The sequence below is a fragment of the Neodiprion fabricii genome, chromosome 3 (genome assembly GCF_021155785.1).
Source record: "Neodiprion fabricii isolate iyNeoFabr1 chromosome 3, iyNeoFabr1.1, whole genome shotgun sequence".
Lineage (NCBI taxonomy): Eukaryota > Metazoa > Arthropoda > Insecta > Hymenoptera > Diprionidae > Neodiprion > Neodiprion fabricii.
This window is the reverse complement of record NC_060241.1, coordinates 26,227,224-26,254,783: the sequence shown is the minus strand read 5'-3', so window position 1 is coordinate 26,254,783 and position 27,560 is coordinate 26,227,224. Positions and strand designations below refer to the sequence as shown.

At 43.1% G+C, this 27,560-nt stretch overlaps 2 protein-coding genes across 7 annotated transcripts in view; both read right to left on the bottom strand.

The window, feature by feature from the left end:
* Positions 1-4,443: 4,443 nt before the first annotated feature.
* On the bottom strand, positions 4,444-6,947 carry LOC124178295. The gene is made up of 5 exons (XM_046561530.1): positions 6,941-6,947; positions 6,764-6,839; positions 5,616-6,450; positions 5,449-5,511; positions 4,444-4,727 (listed from the first exon to the last, which is right to left on the bottom strand). Exons 1-5 carry the CDS (start codon positions 6,945-6,947, stop codon positions 4,590-4,592), a joined length of 1,119 nt encoding a protein of 372 aa, XP_046417486.1. The 3' UTR covers positions 4,444-4,589.
* An 859-nt stretch (positions 6,948-7,806) lies between these two features.
* LOC124178152 overlaps positions 7,807-27,560 on the bottom strand; it is a 45,647-nt gene continuing 25,893 nt past the window's right edge. For 2 of the 6 annotated variants that reach the window (XM_046561325.1, XM_046561328.1), the window contains exon 2: positions 7,807-11,132. In XM_046561325.1, the coding sequence (XP_046417281.1) occupies positions 8,568-11,132 (2,565 nt within the window). In that variant the 3' untranslated portion in view covers positions 7,807-8,567. Of the gene's footprint in view, positions 11,133-16,308; positions 16,555-17,424; positions 17,728-21,674; positions 23,048-27,560 lie in introns of those variants that run through there. The other 4 variants (XM_046561326.1, XM_046561329.1, XM_046561331.1 and 1 more) reach the window with 4 other exon arrangements.

Below are 27,560 nucleotides of genomic sequence, written 5' to 3'. Positions count from 1 at the left end.
TAGAATAACCGCGGGAAAAAAAAATCTCTTTCTTGTCATTCGTTCGTCCATCGTCGCTAATTGCTTGATATGACGCTTAATTACGCTTTCATCAAAGATTCAGAATATTCAAAAGGGTATAAAATTTTAATAATTCGAGAAAAAATAAAACGTAAATATATATTTTACAATATAGATATGAATTATATGAATATATTGTACTGTATCGGTATACGTGTATGTATATATATAACACATATACACAGAGGGAAATATGAAACGCTCTCATATCTGTATAAAAGAAATCTAATATCTATTAGTCCTAAAATTTCTATTTCTACTATCAGTACCTATATCTTAATTAATCAACATAGTGAAATTGGCATTAAATTTCGCGCAAAAGACTCAAGGTGTTAAATCAAAATGGTCTACATTAGATACTTGCTGTACTTGAATTTACATAATCTTGTGTGACCCCAACTTAAATTGTGTAATGGTAAGTGAAACTATTGCCTAAAGTTATATTCGACGACCTTTTCGCGGATTCGTGACACAGGTGCAATGGCGCCTGTGCGTAGGCAACACTGTTTTAATTCATGTATGGCTAGCCGAATATTGATCACAAAAAGTAACTCGGATTGCCTAAAAACAGGCGGATTCAGACTACGTGAATTCTTTATAGGTATAAATTCAGTGCTCATCGTCGAAAGACGACAATTCATAAACCCTGAACAAGAGCTTTGAGCCATTATGAACCTGCAATCGTTAATTCCAATGGCCTCAGCTCGCATTAATGATGAGTTATTGCTTACACGTAATAAAAACTGACAATGGCGTAAGACTTTTTAAGTAACTTTAATTCGTTAAGTGGATGCCATAGTCAGTCTTTACCAAAAGGGTAAAATATCACTGTTTTTTTACCATCATAGAAGCGTACACAACATGGATGTAAAAATGCCGCGGTCAGTACAGTTCTACATGCAATTCGAAGCAAAAACATCTAGAAACTTTGTCATTTCCTGCGCGAATAATAATTCAATTACAGAAATATATATTTTTCGGATCGTTTTTGCGCGAAATAAAACTTCTTTTGATTTTCTTATTTAGTACTGCGTGTAGAATTGCGCTGATCGCCGCATTTTCACAACGGTGATGCGTAGACTTTGATTATAGTAAAAAACAGCGACATTTTACTCTGTCAGTAAAGACCGACGATAGCATCCTCTTAATAAAATTTTATTTCAGTTCGTACAGTTTTAAATTTTGTATTCGGGTATAAGTATCAATGTATGTATATATATATGAATGAATATAAGTAATTTTCAAGCTAATATTACAAAATTTATCTCAATTATTCACCGACATTAATCCAGAAATACTCTCTGAATTTCATGATCAACTGGGATGAATACGTAAGTGAAACGCCGTTAAAGGCGCGAACAGCGACGTCGAAAAAATCAAGGTATCAAAATCAAGCGAAATACGAAGAGGATCATGAAATTGCTGAAACCTAGTTCTCCGAGAATTAATAATCTGTCAAGGTGTGAGTCAAACTATTTATATCATTTAAATGGACTCCGCTCCCACCTAGTGTTTAAAATTAAAGTGAAACTCTGCTTCCTCCTACTCCAACATCGAAATAGCTTGAGCTTTTGAGCTGGTTTTTTTTTTTTTTTTCAATAGCAGAAAATTTGACAGGGACTAGAAACCATGAACCAAATAATCTCGGTAATAACTTGATCGCAGAATGTAGAAACGGCATGTCGTAGAATAGAAACCATTCAATCACTAAGTGTAAGTATAAGCTTATTACAGACACGGTCTAGTTTACTGCAAGTCCAATTTTTGGCATCATCATGTGTAATATCTTACGTATAGTTACGTCAGTAACTGCGCGACATGACAAATGAACCGCAACTCTTATTTCAAAATATTTTCAAATTAAGCAAAAAAACAGACTAAATAACACGTGTAGGTCTACTGTAAAAAATATTCAAGTCAATAGTTCAGACTTGTATAGAACTGCATTAAATTTGCACACATTTTTACTACAATTGTGGGACAGGGTGTATTTATAATTTATTCCAGTAACGTTCTTAGAAATTGCTCAATATTCTATCCTAGATTAGCTGTGGAGTTCAGGCGATGTAAGCCGAATAAACGGAGTTTTCTTTACATGACGCGCATATCGTGTGAATTGCATGTCTCCAGGCCTCTGTAGCTTGACTGTGAAAAGTTTTTTAGTATATAACACGTACACGCTTTGGATACATGAGACCTTGCCGCGTAAACTAAATTTTTTGTAGCCCATCTGACAGACGTCTGAGACAACATCGCTACGTATCTCAAATACCGAAACGATAAAATATCTACGATACAAGTTTTGCAGTGTACAATGTACATAAATATGTACTATAAATGTTTTAATTGCATTGCAACTTGAATACTTTGAGTAATTTATGAGGATGTTATATTTTTCGCACATGTCAGTTCAACGGGCGCTGGTGACAGTTGGACTAGAATGACCAAATACGTCGCTATCGATCCGCCAAGCTGAAAACATACTTCTTATTAAAATTCCTATAACGTACGTTCTTGTGAGAAAATTCATAACAGACTTTCCTCGTCGGTTATTATTTTCAAATAACGTTCAATTGCAGCAGATATTCCAACCCTGTCATCGGTTACTGATTGACTGAATTTCTTGTTCAAGGTACAAACATCTCACGGATCTAAAGATAAAATCAAGAAATTACCCTCATCGATACTTACACTCTGTACCAGTGCAAGATCCAGTTGAAAAAATCCAAGGGGTGAAAAATGAAGCTGATAATGTATCAGTTGATGAGAAAAAGAAGACACCTGGTACATAAAAGACGATTCGGTTCATTCACGGCTCGCAAACACACTCAAGAAATCGAAGTTTGATTTTGCAACCAAATATCCCTTACCTCCAAGTGTAAGTCTTCGCAGTTAGCAGTCAGAGAGTTGAGAATCTTCGTGGTCTCAGTCGCCTAATGTAACAAGTAAGCTCGTCGAGAAAACGCAGAAAATGATCAAGCTAAGTACATGACCTATCGGTATCAGATAATTTTTAAAAACAGCGTGGATAATACCTGCCTGTGCGACGGTTTGATGACAGCAATAAGCTGCGTATACGACAACAGCGAAGCAATACGCAGAAGCGACGATGGATGTGAATATTCCGTTGGTATCTGTTTTTTCGCAGGGTGAAGTTTGGGATCTGAACAGAGTGTACAAGGCGTTAACCGTGAACATAAAATTTGCCGGAACACAAACCAGCATTTGAAACCCGAAGGCATCCATGATGTTTCGCGAGATGAAAAAGAGCTTGTTATGAACGACGCGAAGCTGTTGTGTCAGTTTTATCTCGTCGAAAGCTACGCCCTGGGAATGGACTGGTCCACCTTGCAGGCGCTTGGCGATAACTTCCAAGGTGCGATTAATCAACGCGTAACGCTCACCGATCGAGACAACGAGGTTGCCGAAAAAAGACACTACCACATTGGTCACCAGTCCGGGATATATGGAACTCGTCATATTGAAAATGCTCATCGGGTCCGATCGGCCAAAGCTCGCAAGCAGTATGCCGAAGAGTCCCACTGACACCGTTAGGCAAATTAGTTGCCTGATGACCATCGTTCTCAAGTTTAATTGTCCGGAACAAACTTGTCCCAGCTCTCGGTCAAGAGCCGTCAAGGATGAAACAACTTCCGTGTAACGCGCGTGGCCCACCAAGTACCAGATGAGAACGTGAATTAGCAGGGCGTTGAAATGGACCAACGATATCATTTGATCAACGACGATCGGTAGGTTGGTAACTATCTCTTCGCCGTGATATTGGAAAACGTTATCGGTCGACAAATAAGCTATCGTTAAGTACATAGAGAACACTGCAATTGTGTAAGCTGCTCGCAGTTTTCTTGATTCCGCGTTGCAGTGGCTGAATATGACACACGAGTATCGATAAGGCCACAAAGCGGCGAAGAAGCCGGTCGGACGAAGGAGTTCCCGAATTTTTTGACTCATGTTTCAGAGCCCGATGACTTCGCTCGTCTTGCGAGAAATTGCCTCTTCGCGCTTCTGCACTTGTTTGTTAATTCTTCAAAGTCAGCGAGCTTGTTTAGAGGACAGCTGAAGCTTTGGCCGTAGGCGTAAAAGCACCCATCCGTTACGTAAACACCGGTGGCTAGTGTTGGACAAAAAAAACCGAAGTTTGCACAGCAGTCAGCCCCTTCGTCACTCATTAATGGTATTCGTAATAACCATTGTATTTCATTTTCTACGGGACTTTGGCGGTGGGAGAGTCGTCTCTAATGGCCGATGACGATAAGTGGAATGAAAGCGTTGTGGCTGAAATCTAAATGTCAGCATTAAATTGATTGCCGCAATGTGAATATATGTATAACGTGAATTCACGAATCCAGCAATCCTACCGCAAGGTATGAAAACAACGTATTGTTAGAGTGAAAAAAATTTAATAAGGCTTTAATTGTGTAGACAAGCCCGAACCGTAATTGCGAAATTTGATTCTGCGTGTTACTCACGTGTTCAAAGATCTTTGATACAACCCGAAAATCGAACTTATTTTAGGAAATATTTGATCCACGGTTGATTGAAGAGTTAACGAAGTTATCTAATCCCGAGTCATGCGAATTTTGACAATTCTGTGGCACCGTTCCTATTTGAATTAGAATAATCAGGTATGTTGCAATCGTTTCAACAATCTGTAACAGATAAAATCAGATTATAATACAAAGTGACTTGTGCAAAGCGAGCATAATTAGCTCTTTATTGCTAATCCAGCGAGCGACAAATTTTTGGTAATAATTATGCAAAAATTAGATTGAAATTTCATTGGCAATTAGAAAAGTGATAGTGCGTACGATTATATGTGTAGGCAAAGTGGAAATCTTCAATTTTTTAATGAACTAGCAACGATAAGAGATTTTATACATACGGTTTCGACAAAAGTTAGATCCATGTTGAAGAATCCACACGCAGAAAAACTGAGATCGTAGTGAATCAGCTGGAGGGAAAATGTTGCGATCTAAACCGATTTAGACATACCTAGATTTTGATTTGAACATTCGAGTCTTTTTCTTTTAGATGCGACCATCACGAAGAAACTATGTTCTAAGAACGAAATTTGGAACTCTCGCGTATGTTCATGCAAACCAGTAATTAGAGTACATGAAACTTTCGAATGATTCTTAGGTGAAGTCGTTACTAAGTTTTTGGATAATTTTTTCCTCGCATTTTTATGTAGTAATTTTCATTTTCAAATAATTATCGTGAAATTCCAACTCTTGAATAATATTCAGAGGAAAATACCGTTTAACAGATTTTCGATTTACTTTAAAAATGACAAAACGACGTGCTGTGTAAATTTTCAAAGGCCGACTGGATATTGGGATAGTAAATTTTACAAAACGCTCCTCGCCTCACCTCTAGACATAAATTCTCATCGACTACGGTGATCTCTTGTATCAGAGCCGCAGTTCTCTTGGCCTGGAAAATGTAAAATAACTCTCGTTCACAATTATAACGAGTCGAAACGAAGAGGTGAAAGAATATGATTATTTTGCGAAGAACAATTACGATACTACAATTACCTGATCGCATGTGCAACTGCAGCTGAATGCGGCGAAGTAAGCTGGGCCAAGTTGCAACGAGAAGAGAAGAAGATACGCGAATGCCGGCAAAGACGGAGATCCGCAAAGCGAGATATTCGCCAAATAGAGCTTGTACAGTTCTCCGATGGCAGACATTAGAGTTATAATGCCGAGAACTAAAAGCTGGAAATTAAAAGCCAGCTGAATATCCTCGGCTGCGAAGAAGAGCTTGCGATGAAGAGCACGAAGTTCTCGTACAGCGGTAACCCATTCCGAAACGATTTGCCGAGTGTTCGTCAAGTCGTAACTGTGTTCCCGCAAAACCGTCTTCAGCACCGAGTTAACAGCCTTGTAGCGATCGCCAATAAGCAGGACCAGAGAAGCGAAGAACCCCAGGGTATAAAACCTAACGAACTCGTGAAAGTGTAAAAAAATCGAGCGAAATATCGAGAGCTTCGACGCTTGTGGTTCGTTGTAATTCACATCGATCCAGATTATTACTCCAGCTGTTACCAGAGGAGCACAGATGAGAATGATGAGTTTCCACGTGCTTGAATTCCGGCTTGGACATTGTCCGAACTTTGACAATTTCTCGTCGACTGTTGCAAAGGTCGAGATTACACGATGAACTCGACGCCGACCTCTGGTTATCCAGATGGTTACTAAAAGCGGTACGATTAGTGCGTCAATAGCTATTACGAGATAGTGAATGGCCGTAGAAACATCGGTTGGCGTTCCTGGTCCGGACCGCGTGTTGGATTGGTTGTGAAAAAATAGCCATGTCGTTAAATAGCCGGCAATTGCTGACGTGCTGAAAACCACGGCAAAGGATAAGCTGGAACCCATCCAATGAAGATAGATCCAGCCGAAGTATCTGATGGGCCAAAAAAAATCCGTACGCCACGATATTTGGAGATTTTCTATAACACCGACGGTAAACATGCCGATGAGTGATAAGCGCAGATTTGAGAAAAAAGTTACAAAAATAAGTATCTCGAACAGAGCACAGATCATTCGCGTGCTTCTCCGTAACTATTGAAATTACGACTGAATGTTCTTTGTGGCAAATATCGATGTATTTCCCCCCGCTATTCTAGGGAGTTTGTTTGACGAGAATGATTGTAGCAATTTATTTTCCACGAGTTTACCGAAGCATTAAAGCGTAAAACGTTTTCGGAGCTTCGACGAAAACCTTTGAAGCGATTAACTGTGCTCTACTGTATCCTGTAATGTCGGGTAATAATTACAATGTACGACAAGCTTTAAGCCGGTCAATTTTTAGAGTGAAAAATAACGCCAAGCTGTTACGGCAATTTACTACTTACCTTGCATTTCGGTACGCCTGTTTTTCCTCAGCTATTAATGGTTGTAACAATTGCGTTCCAACTTGTTTCATCCCACGATTATTACCGTGGCCATAATTATACGCAAATAAATGTTTTCAACGTTTGCCGACATCCATATCTGGGAAACTGTCTGCATAATTCATAATTGCTTAGAAGAAAGTGAATTGTACTCTTGGTACCTGCATGAACGGTTGCAATAACAAGCTTGTAAGAATACAAGTGAGAAAGAAAAATACTGTTTTACGTCATTATTTAATTGTAATACTGTTTTATTCTTAAGCTGATTGCAATATATAACAAAAGCTCTCTATTTCAGAGATCTACTATATTCAAATTGAAATTGCTAGAAGCCAGGACTACAATGATCAGTCTAAGAGAAGTAATTATTTTCCAAGTATTTGGGACATTAGAGAGATCCAGTTTCACGATAGGTATGTGGTCTTGCACCTTTATACTGCACATAAACGTGAGGTGAGTTTTTATTTTCATGGTGCAAATGCAAACAAAGTTAAGTTGCTTCGGGCATGTGAATCTGCTGGGTCGGTACTGAGAATCCTTCGAAAGATACGAGCAGACGTTATTTCAACAAGTATCTAATTGTTTTGAGTACTGTTGCAAAGGCTGTTCGCAGTTAGAATGCTACGCCAGCTGCTACCTAAATTCTTTTATCTAGGATTATGATACGTTGCCTCGAGCCCAGTCAACTCCAGAAACTCATAGGAACCGCCTAGAATCTGCGTTCCTACAGCCGAAGAAACTCTCATTAGTCGCTTCGTGTCATTGAAAGCTGTAAGGGGAAAATCCAGAGATCGAGAGAGGTGAAAGTGAACGACCAATTTTCATTTATCACGAAAGCTATTGTATTTATATTTTTATTTCATAACATATTTTCATAGATTTATAGTAGAATCTTGCTGTACAAAATTTCTTTAAATGTTACGTATAATTTATTGTGGTATAGGTATCTTCGTATAATGATATGCGTATTATAATTGGCAAATGAAATCTTAACAAGAAAAGCAAACCAGTCTGTACACATCTTGGTCGAAAACGATGGAACTAGGACCATTTTCTAAATTCCACCACCGCACGGAAAAGATTCCTGAGGTATGTAGAATCAAGTTATCTGTACAAGGGTTCTCAAAACTTAAATACTATGCAACAGTGCGCGACCCTATAAGAATGATCGTTTTACCAAAGACAGTATCGGAATCACATTTTAAGTTATACATATCGTCAATCATTTCCTATCTCCTAGCTTTTATTTACACGCGTCTAGGGAAGTGATGAGAGTGTTACTTTTATTTTATTATGTTTTTTTTTTTTTTTTTTGTTCCTTTAGTTTTTTTTTTTTTTATTTCTAACGTTATTAACAATGATTTGAAAAGTTACGAAGTCAGAAACATAGAAATCATTTTCTTTTTTACAACCGCACACATTTCATAACACCAACCGGGCCTTCAGACTCTCAAGTTTACAATTTTATTTCTTGGAAGCGAAAAGTTTTTCAAACATCTCGTAACACCACCGTGAAGTTCAACGCATCTAAGACAGAAAGTTTTCTCATGGTTTGCATAAAGGAAAATCTTTTGGACTGAAATCAACCTCAGACAAACGGACCGGTCCAGTGCTTGACGTGAGTGTGGGTGGAGCTCATCCCAGCCATCCCATGCCTCTCCATCACGGCAGTTGCTTTAATCTTATTCTTGTACTTCACATCTTTCGGCTTGAGCATGCTCTTGTGATTGCTCAGCAATCGGGAAGGAGTGAGGATGGATTTAGTACTCAGTCCAGTGGCCTCAAGGAAGTGATCGTAGCCGCAATTTGTGTTTGCCTCTTTTCCCTTTGCAGTGGTTTCGATTTGCGTGGCGAGTATCAAATCGTTGAGCCGTTCCGAACCGTCGGCCTCGGGCCGATCGGGGTCATCGAAGAGATCACAATCGTCGAGGTTGAACTCCTCGAAATTTTGCCTAATATCATCCTGGTCGTAGTCCAGGTGTGATTTCTCTTTGTCTTTATCTTTATCCTTGACCAGAGTTCGATCTTCAGCTTCGCCGATTTTGAACTCCTCGAAGTGTCGAACAATGTTGGTTACCTTTGGCATTCTTCCAACTCCGTCGTAAACGTTGTTCAGGTTCTGTTTCGACTGAAAGGAGGACCGTAGACTATTGAATTTGTTTTTGTGGTAAAACCCGTTCTGCAATTCGTTGTTGTTAATTCTCGAAGATTTGGAGCTTTTCTCGTCGTAGGAAAGACTGCGAACGGTTTCCACCTTCGGAGTAAGAGAGAAATTGAAGAGTTTCTTGTCGTGCTCAGGCGTGCTGTCGCCCCCTCCCTGCTTCTTGTGCGTTTCATTGATCAAGAACGAAGGACTCGGTATCTTCTTCAATATTAAAGTATTGTTTTTGTACTGTGGCTTTGGTGGCAAAGTTGGCGGTGTCTTAAGTCCAGAGCTAGTCTCCGGCAGCGACTCTATTTCCTCGTAATCTAAATTCTTAGCGATTGTCAGTCCTTTGGAGCACATCTGCAAGCAAGTCTTCTCCTCGATGCGTTCCATCTTCAACGGTGGACTGGAAGTGTGAATCAACGAAGACTTCATCAAATCTGCACAACTCTTGAGCTTCTGAGGACTCGCGATCGGCGTGTCGCCCGATGCTTCGGGGTCGACTTTTGGCTCTATGATCACTAACGGTATCGCTTTAGATCCCTCAAAATTCACGTTTGAAGGACTAAGAACATCCGCCATCGTTTCCCTGGCCGACTCATCGATCGGCTGCACGCTCCTACCTCGAAAATCTCTCTCCGAAGCCGGGGACGCAACTCCTGACGCGTTAATCTCGTTGCGTTCCTCCACTTGCAAACCGTCTCTGTCAAGGGCATGATCCTCGGAACTTCTCCTCTCCATCTCGGAACCGACGGATTCAATGTCGGATAGCCTCGCGGGCTGAAAGCGAACGATTCTTCCACGGTGTTTGAACCTCCTTGGTACCGAGAGGACGTTCTCTTCCTCCTCCATGTCTCTAAGTAGGATTTGATTAACGCATTCCAGAACCGAGTTGTGCTTGCTATTCGGCTGATAAGCGCGGTGCCGAAACACTTCCTCACTGGCTTTATCCTCGTCGGGATCGCTGTACCAGTTGCCACTGTTCTCCTCAAGGCTCGGTTCGATCGTCCGCACGGCCTCGACGCTATCGGATCCGTTGTTGATGTTATTTTTCGTGAGTTCAGTCGACTTGTTCAGTTCTTTGTCCGGGTACGTAGCGTTCTCGTAAACGGGTTCCTCGTCGGATATAAAATGGCAGTCCATGCCGTCATCCTTGCTCTCCGTCCTGGTGACTCCGTTCCCTTTGAGCTCTGACATCTCGGATTCCGTCAGCAATTTTTCCCTGATAGCCTCGATATTCCGCTTCGGTATCTCCAGCCTGTCGTCCGCGTTGACCTCGTTGTCGCTGGACAAAAGGTCATCGGCAACGGCGATGGAGTTGCACCTGGTGGACTTGTTGAGCGTGGAGCTCGGCGACACGTCCGTACTTTCTCCCTCGCAGAATCCCTCCGTACTCAATATCGACGGACTGCTGTCCGTCGTCGTCATCGAGACGTCGGTTATTTCGCTCGATGTAATGCTCGTCTTTGATACGTCGCTCTCCGCGAAGCTGTGGGCCTTTCTCAGTCCGTGATCTTGGTCCGAGTCCTCGTTCAGTTTCGTTATTATCTCGCACTTTAGGGTCCTGATGTCCTTGCTTAGACAGCTGTCGAATCTACCGCCGTCGCTCTTGCTCGATATGCTGTGACGATCGTTCGACATAATTTCCGACGACTCGTCCCTGTCGAGGACATCTTTGCACACCGTGTTGTCCCTCTTGCACTTTATGTAATTCTTCGTGTATCTCCTCAGCTTCGCTATCTCCAACTGCTGATTACGAATCACGTTATCCTTCTCGCATAGCAGCTGTCGTATCGATTTCTGCTCCTGCTTCAGGCGACCCTCCACCACCAAGAGGGCCCGAAGTATTCGGGCGAGTTGTTGGTCCCGCAATGAACGCTCAGCTTCTTGGCCCGCCGTTCTGTGATCCAGCTCGCGTACCAGATCCCGGCACCTTTTCGTCGCGAGCTTTAACGCTTCTCGAGTCCTCTCCAATTCCTGCTTCAAGGACCGCACCTCGCTCTCCATCTGAAACGAAGAAAAACATCGGGCCGTTAGTAGTTTTACTCGGCGAATCTTGGCTGACATTTATCGGACGTAGAGGAATGGATACAGGCAATTGAGTCTGCCTAATTGTAAGACAAAAAGGACAACGAGCTTACGAGCGGACGCAAGATAACGCTGGAACATGTGCGCGTAGTGCAAATGGGAGCTGCCTAGATAATGCCTGTAGTATGTGGGTAAATTATCATCCATTGAGCGGTAACCGTAACACGTGGATGAACCGATTACCATAGATTGCAAGGACTGTTTCTATTATTAATCGACTGAAGCTGGCTGCTTCACGTATAAATCATACGCTACGACCATTATTAATATTTTCAATTTCATATCATGCCGGAGCTCGTGATTGACCGGTTAGTTTTGATTCATGTTTACCCGTAGATCACGCAACCTATAACTTACGGCGGAGGCGGACTTGGTTTGAATATTATTTCTCACTCGGTGTGGGTTATGCCTGCTGCTGCATCAAATCGTGACGCAACTGCAGAAGCGGTGGGTAATTTACGTTCGATATCAAAACAAGCCGCACTCGCTGTCGCTGCAGGCGTCGATTAACATCGTGCGCGCCTGATATTCGTGTTTCTTTTTTTTTTTATTTATTTATTTTTTTCGCACGTTTCATCGTATTTTCGGTCGAAAGCTGATAAAAAATGATTGCCGACAAGCCGGGTGTCTCGTTTGCAGGTGACAATAGTTCGGGCGACTTTTGTCACGCTGGCAAACAGCCGCCGTAGAGACCGGGTGGTGGTATTTCCGGACCTACGTGCACGTAGGTAAGTATATCTGGGCCCCGCAGAAAGAGCGTAAAGGCACAGCTGTAACCTATACAGCGTTGCTTTTAAGTCCAGGTGGAAGTCGAGGCAGTATGTGGCATTGTGCAACCGGATAATCGCCTGCGAGTCGCGTCGACTAGTGGGGTTGAACCCCATGTTAAGCCAATTCGAAAGGGAGACTAACACAAGGCGCGGTCGCAACTTCCACGACTTGAACTTCTTCCGTTCTCCGGGGCCGGAAGCAGCCTCTTTTTACGTTTCATCGGACCGGGTTACCTGCTCGATTTATCCTCGTTTTCTCGCAGAGATAGGTTACGGTATGGATAGGAATACGCGAACGGCATGCGCCGAATCCGAAAATGGGTCGGCCGGCTGTCCCCAAACTCTGGCGTTACATGTGAGGTACAGGTACAGCGGCAAACGACCGTTCACCGCCCCAAGTGAGTTTGGCATTCAAAAGACGTGACGTCATTGAGAGGCAGCTGCCTTTAAAGATTTCAAGAACGGTTCTTTGGTGCCTCGGTGGCACGCGTCTGAATACCTATCCCCGAGTAGGCATGAATATTTATCATTTTTATCCGTGTGTGGGTCTGGCGACCGGAGCTGTTTGGCTTGGCGCGATGGTAAATGGTCCTGGAAGTATTTAGATATGGCGGTTCGTTAAAACAGAAAGTGTTGCAAGGGATAGTCTCCATCCGTTGAACGCTTGCTTTATTATCAGCGTTTCGTTAGTCGCGCTGGTTCTAAGCGGTATTTGAACAGGTTACTTTATACCGCAAACTTTTACTGCATAAAATTCCTTCGTTACTTTGGTCAACGCGCGTTGCGAGAAGCTTTTTCCGTCAACGTTCTCGAAATCGTACGTACGCGTATAAGATACCGAGAGCCGGCAATACTTGCTCGGTATAATTTATGGATACGCTTCTCGTAAACAACAACGACCCGGGGACACGAGCGGGCATTCGGCCTGTTCGAAAAACCCGTTTTCGATTGCGTGGGATCTTGAGCCATTTTTAAGACGCGATCTAGGTGCACAGATTCTAGGCCAACGATTTTTATCTCAACCGTCTCGGCCACGCCGCGTATACTGCATGATACAACGCCGACAACGAGACGAGAGCTATTTGTCTGGGAGGAAATTGCGCCGAGTCAGACTCGGGTTACAATTAATGCCTTCGGTAACAATCTACGACAAGAGCGGAAGAACCTGGACCGCAAAACACCGGCTTCGAGTGTCACGCTGGATGTCGAGGCGCAACGCGGTTCGCAGCGACAACGAATTATCCGAGAAAATTGAGAATGTGTCAAGGTGGTTCTGCGTACACCGGAAACCTCGCTGAACGCGAGGAAATCTTTGTTTACCCTTGAAAACTCTTAGTGCAGCTCGTTTTTAAAGTGCTGCGTAACCTTTTCGTAAATATGCGCACGGGCAGATAGAATACCTAGGATTTCAAATGGTCGTTGAAGTGTCGATGAAACGGAAAAAACCGACAGCAATTCAAGGATGCCGAATTTTCTCCATACATGTGTTGTAACGTGCTTTTATTTTTTATAACAGACAGAAATTGCAACGTCTTTCCGTTATACGTATAGCGGTTTGTCTTGATCGTGATTTAAACGCGTGCCTATTATTATTGTTTTCATCGCTTCGGTCGGCGATCCCAACTTTCTGTTAGTAACACATTACCACGCATAATTCGCAATCCCGATTAGTCACTGACGTACACGCATACACGAATCCGATACGATTGAGTCACTGGCCTCGGAGCTGGAAGGAATTTTTGCATATAAAGCGAAACGAGGTTTTTCTTCTCTGAACATGTGCCGCTTCTCGTCGAATCGACATGATTCGAGTTCTTACCACTTTGATGGCTAGAACTTTATCTACTGCCCAAATAATCAAATTGATTTCAATCTAGATGGTAGCTTATATACTCGGTAAGCGACATTGCTTGTTGAAACCGTGGTTGATAGGGTCTGGGATCATTACTTCCGATGTGATAAACCCCGGGGAATCCATGCCTACAAAAACTAATCGTTCAAGCGTTTAACATTCCTGCAGTTTGAGAAAGACCGTGGGCCCAAATCTGTCCGTTATAATGATCAAGCTGTTCGGTTGACTTGATCCTGTTTGCCGTTCGGCAATCAGTGGGCAGATCCAGCAATTTATGCCTAACCGAAATGGTGCTAATTTATGTACGAATCATCGCCGACAAGGAGTCGTTGAATTCTCTAAGAGCCAAGCCCCGCCTGGTTTCCCCATGCATAAAATTACGGATAGACTACCATTGTCTAAGAAGCTAATGTCAAACGGCGAAATATCACGCGCGTGACAACCGTGCCCGATAAACAACCCGGGGCTAAAGTTTTCGGATTAGAAATTTAGGTAACACGTGTACACTTGAAGCTAGAAAATTGTTAGCAACGATGTGCCTCGTCATCTGTTACACGTACAGACAGAAATTGAACGGTACATTTCATGCCTATATAAACATAACTAATCTTAAAACAAGACGTCACGAGTCATTGTTTCGCATGGCAGTCGGGCAATCCAGCTGCTTAATAGAAATTGTATCAACACTCTTGAACTACATATTAATATGATCTCTAATGCTTGGCTAGCGTAAGGAGGAGAGTGGAAAGTTTGTGATTCTAACCAGCCTGAAGACGATTAGATAAGTGTAAAGTTTGGTAACGTCACTGTCCGCGTAGCTTCAAATGTTATAAATAAAAACCGCCTTGCTTGATTCTCGGGGTAAAGTGATTGGGAAATTTTTGAATGTAACGTAACAACACGTTTTTAATACGTTCGTCTCCCGCATGCGGTCTAGAACGGTATGATTCCGATAGTTTGCGCACTTTGTATCAGTCGAATGTCAAGCAGTCGTGCGAATCCGCTTTTCTTCTTCAACGAGAAAATGGTTATTCCCCCAGAATATATCTTATTTTACCACGCACACGGCTCGATATTGTCGATGTGAATTCCCCGTTAATTGGTCGCTCGTCACTGGGCATTGCATGCACTGGCCCACGCAAACGCAACTTCATAGTGTGTTGTGCAATAGGGATACCGGTAATGACTTTGAATTAATGCTGAGGCCAGCTAAGTTATTCTGAAAATGATTCATAGTAAGTAATTTTTGTCCTCGATGATTCCGCCGATGAAATTACAGGCCCAAAGTTGATTTCCGGGTTTATTTTGTAACCGAATAGTATAACAGAGAAAAATCTTTCGAAACCACGTTTCACCATGTTGTGCATCGGTGTTTATTTCCAACGTCACCTTCAATCATGCATTTTGATGTATGCATACGGATACCTCCCGGCATATCGAATATCCACAATAAAGCTTGTCTTATTATTCCGTTCTGTCAGGCAATGCAATAACATGAAATCATGGATGAATACAACGCACGCGGGTTCCTCGTTCTCACGCAAGAAACATTTCTGATGTTTGTTTGCGCAGCGACGTTAAAATCACAGTGGTTATACGATAACGGCAAATACCAGAAGCTCCGGTAGCAAACGTTCATGGTTCCGAGGTACTGGAAAATACCAACAACATACGTTAGTAAGAATTCACATGTTCACCCACACCTTAAATAAACGCGGGTGTAGCTCTCGGCTGATACGCGAATCAACGGTAAATTCATGGAACTCCTTCCTCGAGTTGCTACCAACGAATAATCCATCGAGCTATGACATCATGAGTACTACACGTTATTCCACTTCTCTACGGAATTGACAAGAATAGGATTTGCTACCGACGACGACGCCGCGAAAGAGGTAAAAACCCTAACTAAACCCGGGTACGAAAGGTGTGCATGCGTCAGCAACGAAGAAGAAGAAGAAGAAGAAGAAGAAAAATAAAATGAAGAAGAAGAGCGGAACGGGCTTCGTTGCAAATGCAGTCTAACGATAAGCCCTAGGCTCCGTTTGAATCTGGACTTGTCAGTAAAGTGGCGCACTCGAAAAACCGTGCTGTAACTTTCTCTATTCTTTCTCACAGCTCCGACAGTTCAACGAGAGTTTCTAGCCGCTGTTTACCGCATGAAGTACTGCAGGACCCTTTCCAGCTACTGTACTTCAAACATGCACCGCGCTTTTCCGCCGCCAAGAATCACGCAAGGTTTCAAAGGTACAAAGTCGACGTCGAATACCCGCAGACAAAACGGCGGTGAACTCACAGTTCACCGAGCCTTACACCGAAAGCGTGACAAATTTTCAAGACAATCGGACACGACTGTGTTCCGGAACTCTGATCCCGAAACGAATTTTCTACTTTCAGGAGCCGATTCCACGGTCAAAAATTAGAGAAAAATAAAAAATAAAAATCAACCAGTCACTAGAACGCGCTTGAATCTGACCTGGATTTCAACTTGGCCACGATTTTTGAGTCTGGATCACGGTCGCGATGTGCCGCTAATCCAACAGACGCCTTTTGAACTGGCGAATTCACCATCGATGTCACTTCCTCGATCCAATTGCAAGTGCCAGATTCAGACGAGGTGTAAGGTGGCTAGGTACTCGAACAAAACGCCATCCACTGTCCCGCGGTCACAGAAACACGGTGTATATATACCAGAAGGTGCTTTGATCGTGTCAGACGGCCATAAGACTCATTTCGCTACTGCCGCTAAGGCGTTTCAAGAGCGTTGTCGGTAGCTTCGCATCGACGTTGAATTGCGTCATTGGCTTTCGACGATTGCCCAACCGTTGTTATTCAACACCGTGTAACGTTGTAATATGTGCCATCGGTGAACAGCTGACGTGGTGAAGAAGAAGTTCAATAGCATCCCTATTATAATTGCGCGTACATTTGGAACAGTGTCGAGCTGGTGAAACTCACGAGTCTCCTCGAATCGTCCGATAAAGCACTTCTGCCGATGACGAAGGGACGTCGATTTTCGTCCCACCATTTTCAATTCCAAAATTCTTCTTTTCAACCGTGGAATATCTCTAATGAATTTATGAAAACTACAGGCATCTGTATGAAAAAAAAAAACTGGAACCAAACGGCCTCGGTTGGTTAACCTTCGCGCGTTTTCACGGTCGCGTTTATTTCCTTTGTCCAATAAAATTTCGTCACCTGACGATGAGGCGATGCGTACAGGAGCGTCTCTTACAAAAGGCTGCCTGCCCACACCTACGCGCCTTGAATGCTCGTTACATTCGTTATATGGTTACGCCGGACGTTTCATTCTTCCTTCTCGGTTTGCCTTTTTCGTTTCTTCCTATTGTAGAAAATTATTTTCTAAACGGCACAAGCTCTGCGTATATTGTACTAGTTACAGATCTCGTCCGTCGTAAATGCGGTGAGAATGTAACAATGTATATTATTAATTAACGGTCGATCGATTCGTTCAAAGAGAAAATAAAAAGTAAAATGGATCATGGATAAAAAATTAATAAAAAAACAAAATAATCCTCGCTTCGTCCGATCGTAGCGTCGAGTAATAATTTGAGACCAACATTTCATTCACCTTTCGCGCTGCATTACTGTAGATGAAGCCAGTTGTACACGTAAGTAATCCTTTCAAGCGGAGTACCGAGGGAGGCTGCTACCGTATTTTCCCGGCACTATATTTGACTGGATACTCGATGAAACGGTATTTCCACTGTCATTCCCACCGGATCCTCGTGCTGCGATCCGCGACGCTTTCCTCGCGTCCTTAAATTCAAATTTGGAATATCGGTGAGAACGAGAATTAGACGCACCAGGTCCGCGCGGGGTTGCAATCGGATATATTCTCTAAACGACGTTCAACATCACACTGAAGTCCGGTTGGTTGAGCGGAGCTGAGCTCTGGGGACGTAGCGGCAAAAGTGGCTTAAGCTGCCTCTCGGTGGGACAGACAGACTTCTCGTGAAGTGAGCGAGAAGGAGACAGGAGCGATAGAGACGGTCGGAGGAGGTGGAGGAAGGGGGAGAGAGAGAGGAGAGATGAAACAGGTAGGAAACTAAGGAACCTCGCCGGGCGTATCGTCAGCAAAGAAAGGTCCAGCATCCAGCCCAGGTAGCCGGTCCTGCGTTCCCGACGACGCGGACTTCTCCACACCGATCAAGTTTGTCTGGCTTTCCCCTTCGGCCCTTCGTCGGTTTAAGCGCGCGGTCAAACCGCCCCAGAATAATGTCCTTCGCTTTTGGAACACGCCGCGTGTCAATTGGCCCCTCCCACACGCGCCTCGAGGAATCGGGATTAGATTGAAGCCTCCAAAAATTGTCTAACTGTCAATATCGCAGAGCTAACCTGCGGAAACGCAGCTCGCGTGCGGAACCGGTTCATGCATCGATCAATCCTTGATTCGTTCATGTTATATTTGTTTATCTTAGCAGCGAGCGATGCACGCCCCAAGATCGAGCGATTAAGATCTGTGGAACTCTTGATCCTACAGTTGTGTCTGGCTGCCGTGGTAAAGTCTGACCTTACGCATGGACGTTAAAAACGCGACGTCGAGTGTTTCGAAGAGATGCGAGCCTCCGACGGGGATTAGAAACGACGCATCTGTGAGACAAAATTTATCGTCTGGTAAGCGGTCAGACTAATTGTAAGCTTTTTACTCTGAAATTCATCACACCCTACTTACTAAAGTTGAGAGCAAACGAACCTTAATTGTTCAGTTTGAACAACACACTCGACTAATCAGGATAGGAGCATCCAGTCGTGAAAATGTTGCTAACCTTTGAAAGTGGGCAAGTCTTTTCGAAATAATTACGAAGATGGTTGCGAGAAATTGGTTTTTGTTTTCCAGAAGCAACGCGGTACAAGTGTACGATATCGAACCTTAGGTCGAAGAGGAAAACTCCATTTTTCTACGAATGAAAAAGATCTCCGTTGTCACATTGAAGATAAGGTGAGGGTCGTGCTGCTTCAATAGCCAAGAATAATACCTGAAGAACCGGAGCCGAATTGTGACAGATATTAAGGAGAATCGTACTGCGAGACCTTCTTTGTTAAATTCAGATACAATAGCCAAGGCCTCTGTAGCAAACCCCATCATAACTGAGTTGTGGCAATGAGCAACGGTGTCTCGATGTGTTTTTTCTCCCGGGACAAAAAGCATTATCCAATAAACGTAAGTTTGTCTTGGATCATTGGTGAATTTGGGCTATTTACTCCAGTATCGTACGACACTCGTGAGTTTCGCTGAAAAAAAGTGCCTTTTGAACCGGTTTAAGGAAGCTTCGCACGAGGCTCGAGGAGAATACAGGAGGTTTGTGACCGGAATCACTTCGCGGATGCGTCAAGATTTTTCCTCGAGTTTGAACACGCGATCCGTTTCTCAACGAGACCGATTGATTCTGTTGATTATACATTGTTACAGAGGGTGAAATCTCCCGTTTCTTCTCCCTTCCTAATGATCTCGTAGTCGGCATAGATAAAAGAAGTCTAAGCGTTCTTATGTCATAAAACGAATAAGATTGCTGCGTAACGCAGCTTTATTATAAAAACAGTCTTGTTTCTGACTTACAATTAGACGAAGTAGCATACATCGCAATAAGAACCCTTTTTCCCAGTTTTATTTATCCGTGCCTTTGAATCAATTCTTTATTGCTCAACGAACCCGCATTTTATTTAGTAGCTCAAGGTTAGTTACAATATTGCAGTTATCGACAGAAACTGCATAGCAATGATTTTCAATCAATTTTTCAGCGTCAAGTTGGATCCAGGACGAAGAATTACACCCGTCCAATTAATTAAATCCCGAGCGACGTTGAATTACGCTTCGATCGCGACGAGGTACGAATCTATCAATCTCGCATAACGCACGTTTCTCCGTATCCTGCGTTCGGCTCTATGATTGTGCTAATGCAAATGCAGCTGGGTGCCAGTTATAGACCAGAAAAATACGACGATTCCCGTCTGGAAGCGTGTTTTTCTCGATATTCCAGTCTGCGAAACACTTGCAGTAATTAACGGCAAATTCTCGAGTAATTAATTTCGGCGAGCCAGAATTCCGCACCGCTCCAAAGTATAAAAGTAGGTAAGCGAAACGATTTGCATGATCAAAACTGTTTGCAGCGTCTCGGTTGTAACGCAACGGGACAAGAGAAAGGTTAAGCTCGACGCGTGCATCTTTTCGTGAACTTTAAGGTTGCGAGTTGTATACGCAGCAGGTTGTTTCTTTGGACATTTTTTACGTTCATTTTTTTTGCAATTGTTAGTGTTACGACAAAATGCTACGGGCGAAAATTCCTCGTTTAATGGGAACGCGCGTGATATGTACATCTACAAGTCGTCGAGACTTCAAGGCTGGGCTTTGACTATCGTCGATGGAACTTCATGCCAGAATCATAGTCAGAGTTGGGAAAATTTGTATAAAGCTACCGCGAAATATCCATGAGGGTATTTCACTCGAATAGCGAAATTAGCGAGTAGTGGTGCCTTGTAGTGGTCAAACTAGAAGCGGATCAAAAGTCAGTACGTCGGTGTAACAAGTCACGTTCTTTTCTGGTTTTTCGACGAATGAAATAATGAAAAAACTGCACGGCTTAAAAAGAGTGATAGAAAAAAGAGAATGACTTACGTTTAAAAATTTCATCTCCACTTCCAGCATCTTTAAATTTACGTACGATAATAATTCAGCGATTTGACCGCTCAATTGCAAAGTCGATTGCAGATTCTCTAAACCTGTGAGATTCCGAGCTTTACGCTATAGCCACATAGTTTAATGTAGTTCGGAATAACGTTTGAGGTATACAGAAAAGAGCGGATCACATTGCATCGCAGTAATTACAACAATACCTCGTCACGTTTCTACCGATTGCGGATTCTCGTGAGAAAACAAAAAAAAAAAATGGCACACGCGGATTGAACGGATCCACGTACATACGTAGATAAGCCTTTATCGTATAGCTTCAACGCGGCTGATGTGAACAAAGTCTATTTCGTGCTATACGCCCTTATTTTTTTTATTTATTTTTTTTTTCCACGGACCGATTGTTATTTGCAACAAATTTTGAAGGTCACTTATAATTCTAATCACCCGGAGCGATAAGCCTTATCAACGTCGATTGGATGTACGTGCGCCTCGTATAAACCTATACGAGCCTGCCTGATAGATAAATCGATCAGCACTTTTTGCCAGTGTTTCATAATACGACGCAAACAAGTAATTTTACTTCGCGTGTATTTCTACCCATTAGTATCATACGGTGGTATAACGAAATCTGATGCAACTTCCGTGAGTTCCTTCTGCTTCGCCAACTTTCCAAATTCTCCCGGATTGTTACCGTCGGGAATAATGTGAAAATATACATCTACACGTATTTCGAGCCCACTGTCAACCGAATTAAGTGTCACAGAATTACATGGTGTGGCACCGCGCCTATGGGACTCGGGTAATTTGGTCTCGCACACGTATAACGTCACATGTCGGCTTGCGTTATAATTTTTCGTGAAGATGGAATATGCCTGTTCGTGAAACGTACATATATATTACGGTAGATTCCAGTTAGATTATTTCACGTAGGCACTATGGCTTCGCGAATTCCACTTCATTTTTTTTATGTCAATGCTAGAAATGCGCATGAAGAAGTTTGAAGAATGAACTGTTGCTTGATTCTTACAGATTTTTTACGTGCGATTCCTTAAGCCAATCGAAATAACAATTGGAAAATTGAAAATATCAGTACTTGAATACTGTCATTTTGTGTATAGAATTTTTAATCTTCATTCCCAGCTTGAAGGGTGTCGGAAATTAGATAAGAAAATTTAATCTCGAAATCTTACCATCTGCGTATAGCTGACCCACTGTTTGGAGTCGATTTTCTTTCGACACGACATCTTTCAGGTATTCCTTTCTTTGCTCGAGGTAAAAATTATCGTTATTACTACGAATTTTAACAACAAGCTAGAGGCGCCTCCAACAATAACACAAATTAAATTTTACGACGGTCGTTACATGGCACAGAACTTCACCGGATAACGGATTCGAGAAATACCCACTTCTGCATTTTCTACACTACATGTATCATAAGCGGTTGATTATGTCAGACGATACCGCGAAGTTATAGAAGTCTCCCGGCCTTTGATAAGACTGTGTTAACACCAGAACGCGGAAGACTAGTTAAACTCGTAAAAAAAAAACTTCTAATAATAATAAAGACGGTACACTTTAATTTACACTCGATGGACGCACAAAATTTGCGAAATCACTTTGCAGCCGACTTGAAGACCCGTCGGAATGAGTGGCAGAAGCTCCTCTCTGCAGCTGGGTGCAAAACCGTCCAAGTGCAGTTGATAACTGGAAGCCGATCCTCGTGTTTAGCGAGCGAAGGCTTCACACACCTTGACGGCGGTGCGTAATGAACTAAAAGTAGCAAGTTTAGCACCCGGAGTCGACGCGTCGATCCCGGCATGACAAAATTTGCACAATTTTTTAACTTATCATCTCGATCCACGCGTGGCCGATCTCGCGCAACAGCTCTTTTATCACTGCGGTTAACTGCAGCGATGCGAAGTAGGTATCAAACGGTGTCTAGTGTTTTCTCTTTCCTTCTTTTTTATTTCTTTTATGACGCAAATATCGTCGGCGTACGTGTCGCAGGTACGCGGACACCGCGCTGGAACGCTGACTACCGCCGGAACGCGTTTGCTGTTCTTTATAAACGTCGTAACGACGTTTGGTACACTGTTCAAGACGAGGATTCCGACCACACTGAGTCCACAGGCTTTACCAGCTGCAGGGGCCGTTCTACGGCGTGAATCATTATCCCGCGTAGCTCTTAAATAAACGTAATCAAACGAGGCGTGTATTGTACAAATGCGTGTGAAGATAGGTACGTAAAACACTCAGGTTATGCATACACGTTGCGCCAACGATCGTTCAGAGCTATTTGGAATGCTTCGGTCATTTCTCTGTGCCAATATGCAATACAAGGATTGCAACGATTCGGGACAGTCGTTGCGATCGTTCAATCGTTACAACCCGCAACCCTTCGCGCGATTCTGATTCTAATTCACCGGGACCTGAGCAATTAACGGATCTGCAGTCCGCCTTCGTCGACCCGAAGTTCATAATTGCCGGAGCATCACTCCGAACGAGTTACAATTCCTTGCGCGCGCACTCAAGCTTATTTCTACGCTCTGCGAAACGACCGGCCGATTCCGACGCAAAGAAAAGCGGAACGGAACTAAAGCAAAAGTAATTTGCTACGCAAAGCGAGTGACCGGCCAGAGCGAACTCTCCCAAGCAATTCTGGCACGTCGTCGTCGTTGTGGCCGCCGTAGCCGACGAATCACCGGGAGTTCTCATCCGACGCGTTAGGCCGTGCACGGCTTATCTTCAACATTGATAGCCGGACGACGTCTCCACGCAAGACAGAAGTCAACCTTCTGTTCACACGCCGCTCTGAGTAAGCCTGCTTCTCATTTTTACCGGCGACCACATCTCGACTAGAGTGAATCACTTTCAACGTATTAATTATACGTCGGTTTTCTCTGCCGCAGCTCGCAGCGATGAGCAGGATTAACTTTGCTCGGGTTCTGTATAACATCGGTAATTTTTAGCCTCGCGTTTCGACGCCATATTGGAGTAACAAATTCTCAACTCGAAGCTTCACAAGTGGATAAAAATTAATGAAAAGCGAGGTATTTGATGAGCTTTTCAGGATAGTTTCCTGAGTTGTGAACGTTTTCGTATAATCAAAACTAGTACCCCTCCGTCAATTCAAATAATTATTTGACCGATTCTCGAAATTGGTCAGAGCAACGGGCTAAAAGTGAACCGACTTAATCGCGCGTTTTACCCTAGCGAGCAGACTGAGTATACTCTTTGAAAACAAAGAGCAGATGTCGAACAACGCGGAATCATATGCGGGCCTGTGGCATTCGCTATGCTTTACATGCTACGTACGCGTAGCCTGTACCATACTTACATACGTACATTATACCTAGATGTGCACGGAGTGGAGTTTGTCAACCTTCGTATAAACTAAAAGGAGAACGAACGAGAGCCTCTCGTGCAACGGCAACGACCCGTGATATGCTGGCGCAAAAATATGCGAACCTGCGAGGTTAGGTCCGGTTAATGGATGTAATCTATGGCGCCTGTGGGTGTGTGTGTGTGTGTGCGCGTGTAAGCCGCACGTTCAACTCGGCGTAATACTTCCTCGAAGATCCGTTCCTCTAAGGTCAAATAAATTCCGATCGGCGCTCACTCTAGGCCTAGATCCGGCCGGGATAGTGTCAGGTGTAAAAAATATCTACGGACTTCGTGATCGCGAACGAAAGAGAGCGAGTCAAGTCGCTCTTCAGGGATAGATCCGATCGCTGTTACTTAGATATCCCTCAACCGTCGGAAAGGTGCAGGTACGGCCGCTATCGACGGTCAGGAATCGTATGTACATGTTCTTCGATCATAATGATCGTGGAACCGTAACACAGTCCGCATCCGCGATATTTCTTTATCCTCGGCAAATAAGCGCGAAAATATTTTTCACGACGAGCCTGGGGAGAATTGATCATCTTTGAGGGAACCCGGCAAGAGGATTAAGTAAGATAAACTGAGCATCGGAAAAATTCCCAATTGCGCGGGCGGCGGCAAATCGTATCTATAATCTGTTAGGACGTATATTGTAAACATCTTGTCAGCAATTATAAGCCGGGGCTAATTGGCAGCTGAAAAATATTGATATTTGATAGATCTGATGGATTGCAGCAGCGTCTTACTCGTTTATTATCTAAATTCTGATACAACGAAACGCCCCGGATATTCTTCCAACTTTCATGTAGACCCTGTGAAATTACTCAGCCGAGTGTGAAACAGCTGATTACATGTGCCTGCAGCGTTGCTCTGCCGCCTTCATCCAAAAGTGGTAAAACAATATCGTCGGGTAGAAGCGCGTGCAGCATATGGCAGGTAGGCTGGCTTAAAAAACCGATATCTCGGTGTCATATCTCCCCGTTAACGGGTTTGACTTTGTTACTACGAAGCGTGCTGGTAGCCGGATCGAATGAACACCTTTTTGGAATTATTTTTTTTTTTTTTTTCATTTTCTTCATCAGTAGCCGCTGTTGCAAGATGTGCAAATCGTACTTCAATTTATGCGCAGTTCTCACTCTCTTGCAGCAACTTGTGACGATAGCCACGCCGGAAGTAGGCGGAGATTACCTATTTCAAACCACAAAGCGAGCAGGGAACAAGTTTTCGCCACTTGATAACTCCTCGTGTAAGTTTCGTGCACGGTCTCTCTTGTTCGTTTGTACATAAAGTATATAAGTTGCCTCCGACGTGTATCACAGGAAACGAAACACGCTATCAGCTCGTTGTGCATATTTCCGTGTACATATTCACCTTAGGGCTTACACGTGGGATATACAATGCTTTTTAAACGAAATGTAGAAAGTTTGTTAACATTTAACGGCTTAAAATATATACCTCTTGGCATGGAGAGGTTTAATTTACAAATATGCACTTGCTGTACTTTAGGGTATTCGAAGAATAAGGTTCTTCACTTTTCCTTTTTTTAAATCGAGTTACAGGAAAACAGAGTGAAGGTTGAAAAAATCTACGTAGGAAGCGAGAATAGAGACAAGGGAAGAGAAAATACCTTCTCTCGAAAAGCTCAACGCGATTGCTCGTGCAATTTGAAACATCATCGCTTAAAAGCCACTTTATGCCTCTCTAAAAATCGATGGATGGTAAACGCTACTCGCACAATTTCAGAGAACCTTCACGGGTTTTAGTAACCGCAGAGAGCGAGTAAAGACCGAGCTTGAAAGATTAGGAAGAAGAAAAAAAAATCAGGACACTCAGCGGCAAGAAATTCCACCGAACGAATGACGCGTGTCCATCAACGCAGATTTCGATTCAGGACAATTTCACATTCTTCCAGCTACCGCAGTGGGTCGAGTTCTAGGAATGCGTTATCTGTTCTTGCCATAATCGTAATGCGCATCAACAGGTCATTGCCTCGACGAAGTATATGCGGAGACTATCGATAAAGTCTGATTTATGATTTCGATTAAGGTGCGATCCAGGACTGAATCATGTGTCAGATCGTTAGAGCTTTTTAGGAAATTTATCGTGATCAAAAATTTTTACGAAAAACGGGTCAGTTAGCTCAAATATCGACGCCTTGCTTCTACATGGTGCAATATTTTATATCCATGCAGCGCAAGATTTTTTTGTTTTCAAATTGTACTTCGTTTAATGGCTGGCCTATAACGTGTAATAAAGATATATTAGCCTACAGCAGGATTTTCTTAGTCTCAGTTCAATTGTAATTTATTGGACCTCATGCGCGATTATGGTTCGGACAGTAAAGCTCAGTTCTAATTGCGAAGACGAGTCCGCATGTCCCGGGATTATCTTAAACCGAACGCGTGACTCTTGTCAGGTATAAATTCAAGTTTGCACTTAGAAGAGAGAGAAAGCGTGAGAGAGAAGGATTAAAAATCCGATTTTATCACACTCGGCTTCGAACTTCGTACGCCCGTATCGTTCAATTGATGGAAGTGATAAAATTATCATTTCTTAAGACTCCGTCTTAAATTGATCACTGTAAATTCAACCAGCATTTCCCGAGCCCTTTAATTTTAGCCACACCTCGTTCCACCCATAATTTTACAAAGCACACCGAAGGATATCCGGAAATATTAAGTTACTTTTCCGATACTCGTGGAACTCGATACTGCAGTAAATAACGACGTTAAATTGAGGTGATATTTTTCGTTCCACGATCGGTAAATCGGTAATTGGTGTTTTATCTTTAGTATCGCTTCCGAGATATCGGAGCTTAAGCTATAATTAAGCACTCGTCGAGATTATTCTATAATGATGTTCAATTAAGAAGATCAATTTTATTCAACGGTAGCACAGTGCACGCGAAAAAAATTAGGACTCGAATGGCAGGGTTATCGAACGAAGCCCTTGAATACATCTCTGACCACTCGTCGACTTTTCGTCGCCCCGCTGATCTTCCTACCATAACTGAGCATAGCCGAGTCAGGAATACGTAAAGCCAACTTCAGTAGAGAATCAGCTTATTGCAATACCGTTTTTGTCCCATCCGGAGGTCGGAATGCACTTGAGAATACAATTTAGCGAAGTTAAACAATTTGTATGCACAGGTTGGAGCCGAGCTGTTTGTTTGGCAGTCCATGCGCAGTGCCGTGTTGCGGATATGATAAATAGGCGGTTGCCTATGCAGAGGAATGCAAGTGGACCAGCTTTCACGGGAAATTCTGCGTTACTCCGATATGGAGCGAAAGTACAATTACACACGTTATAACTAGCAACGGCTGTGCTCCAACTTTAATAACCGTCGTCGATAGCGGGAGGGATTTTTACCCGAGGCACCGGACACGAGTCTCAGCACGTGGCACACCTTGCCGCCTGTCACACAAACACCTTGCAGCCATCCGCGATCATCGTGTATTTTCATACTCGTTCGCCGTTCAATATCGCTTTTATTTTTTCCCCTTTAGCCAGAGCGATGATGATCCACTTAGATAGGTGGACCCTGGAAGGTAGAATCGAAGAGATTAAACTACGTATTTCACCGACCCGCTGCAAAAGCACCCAATGATTCTTAACTAACGAGCACGCCAAGCGGACCGACCGGAGCATTTTAGGACGAGATTAGATTCACGTCGTCTCGGACCGTTGTTCTA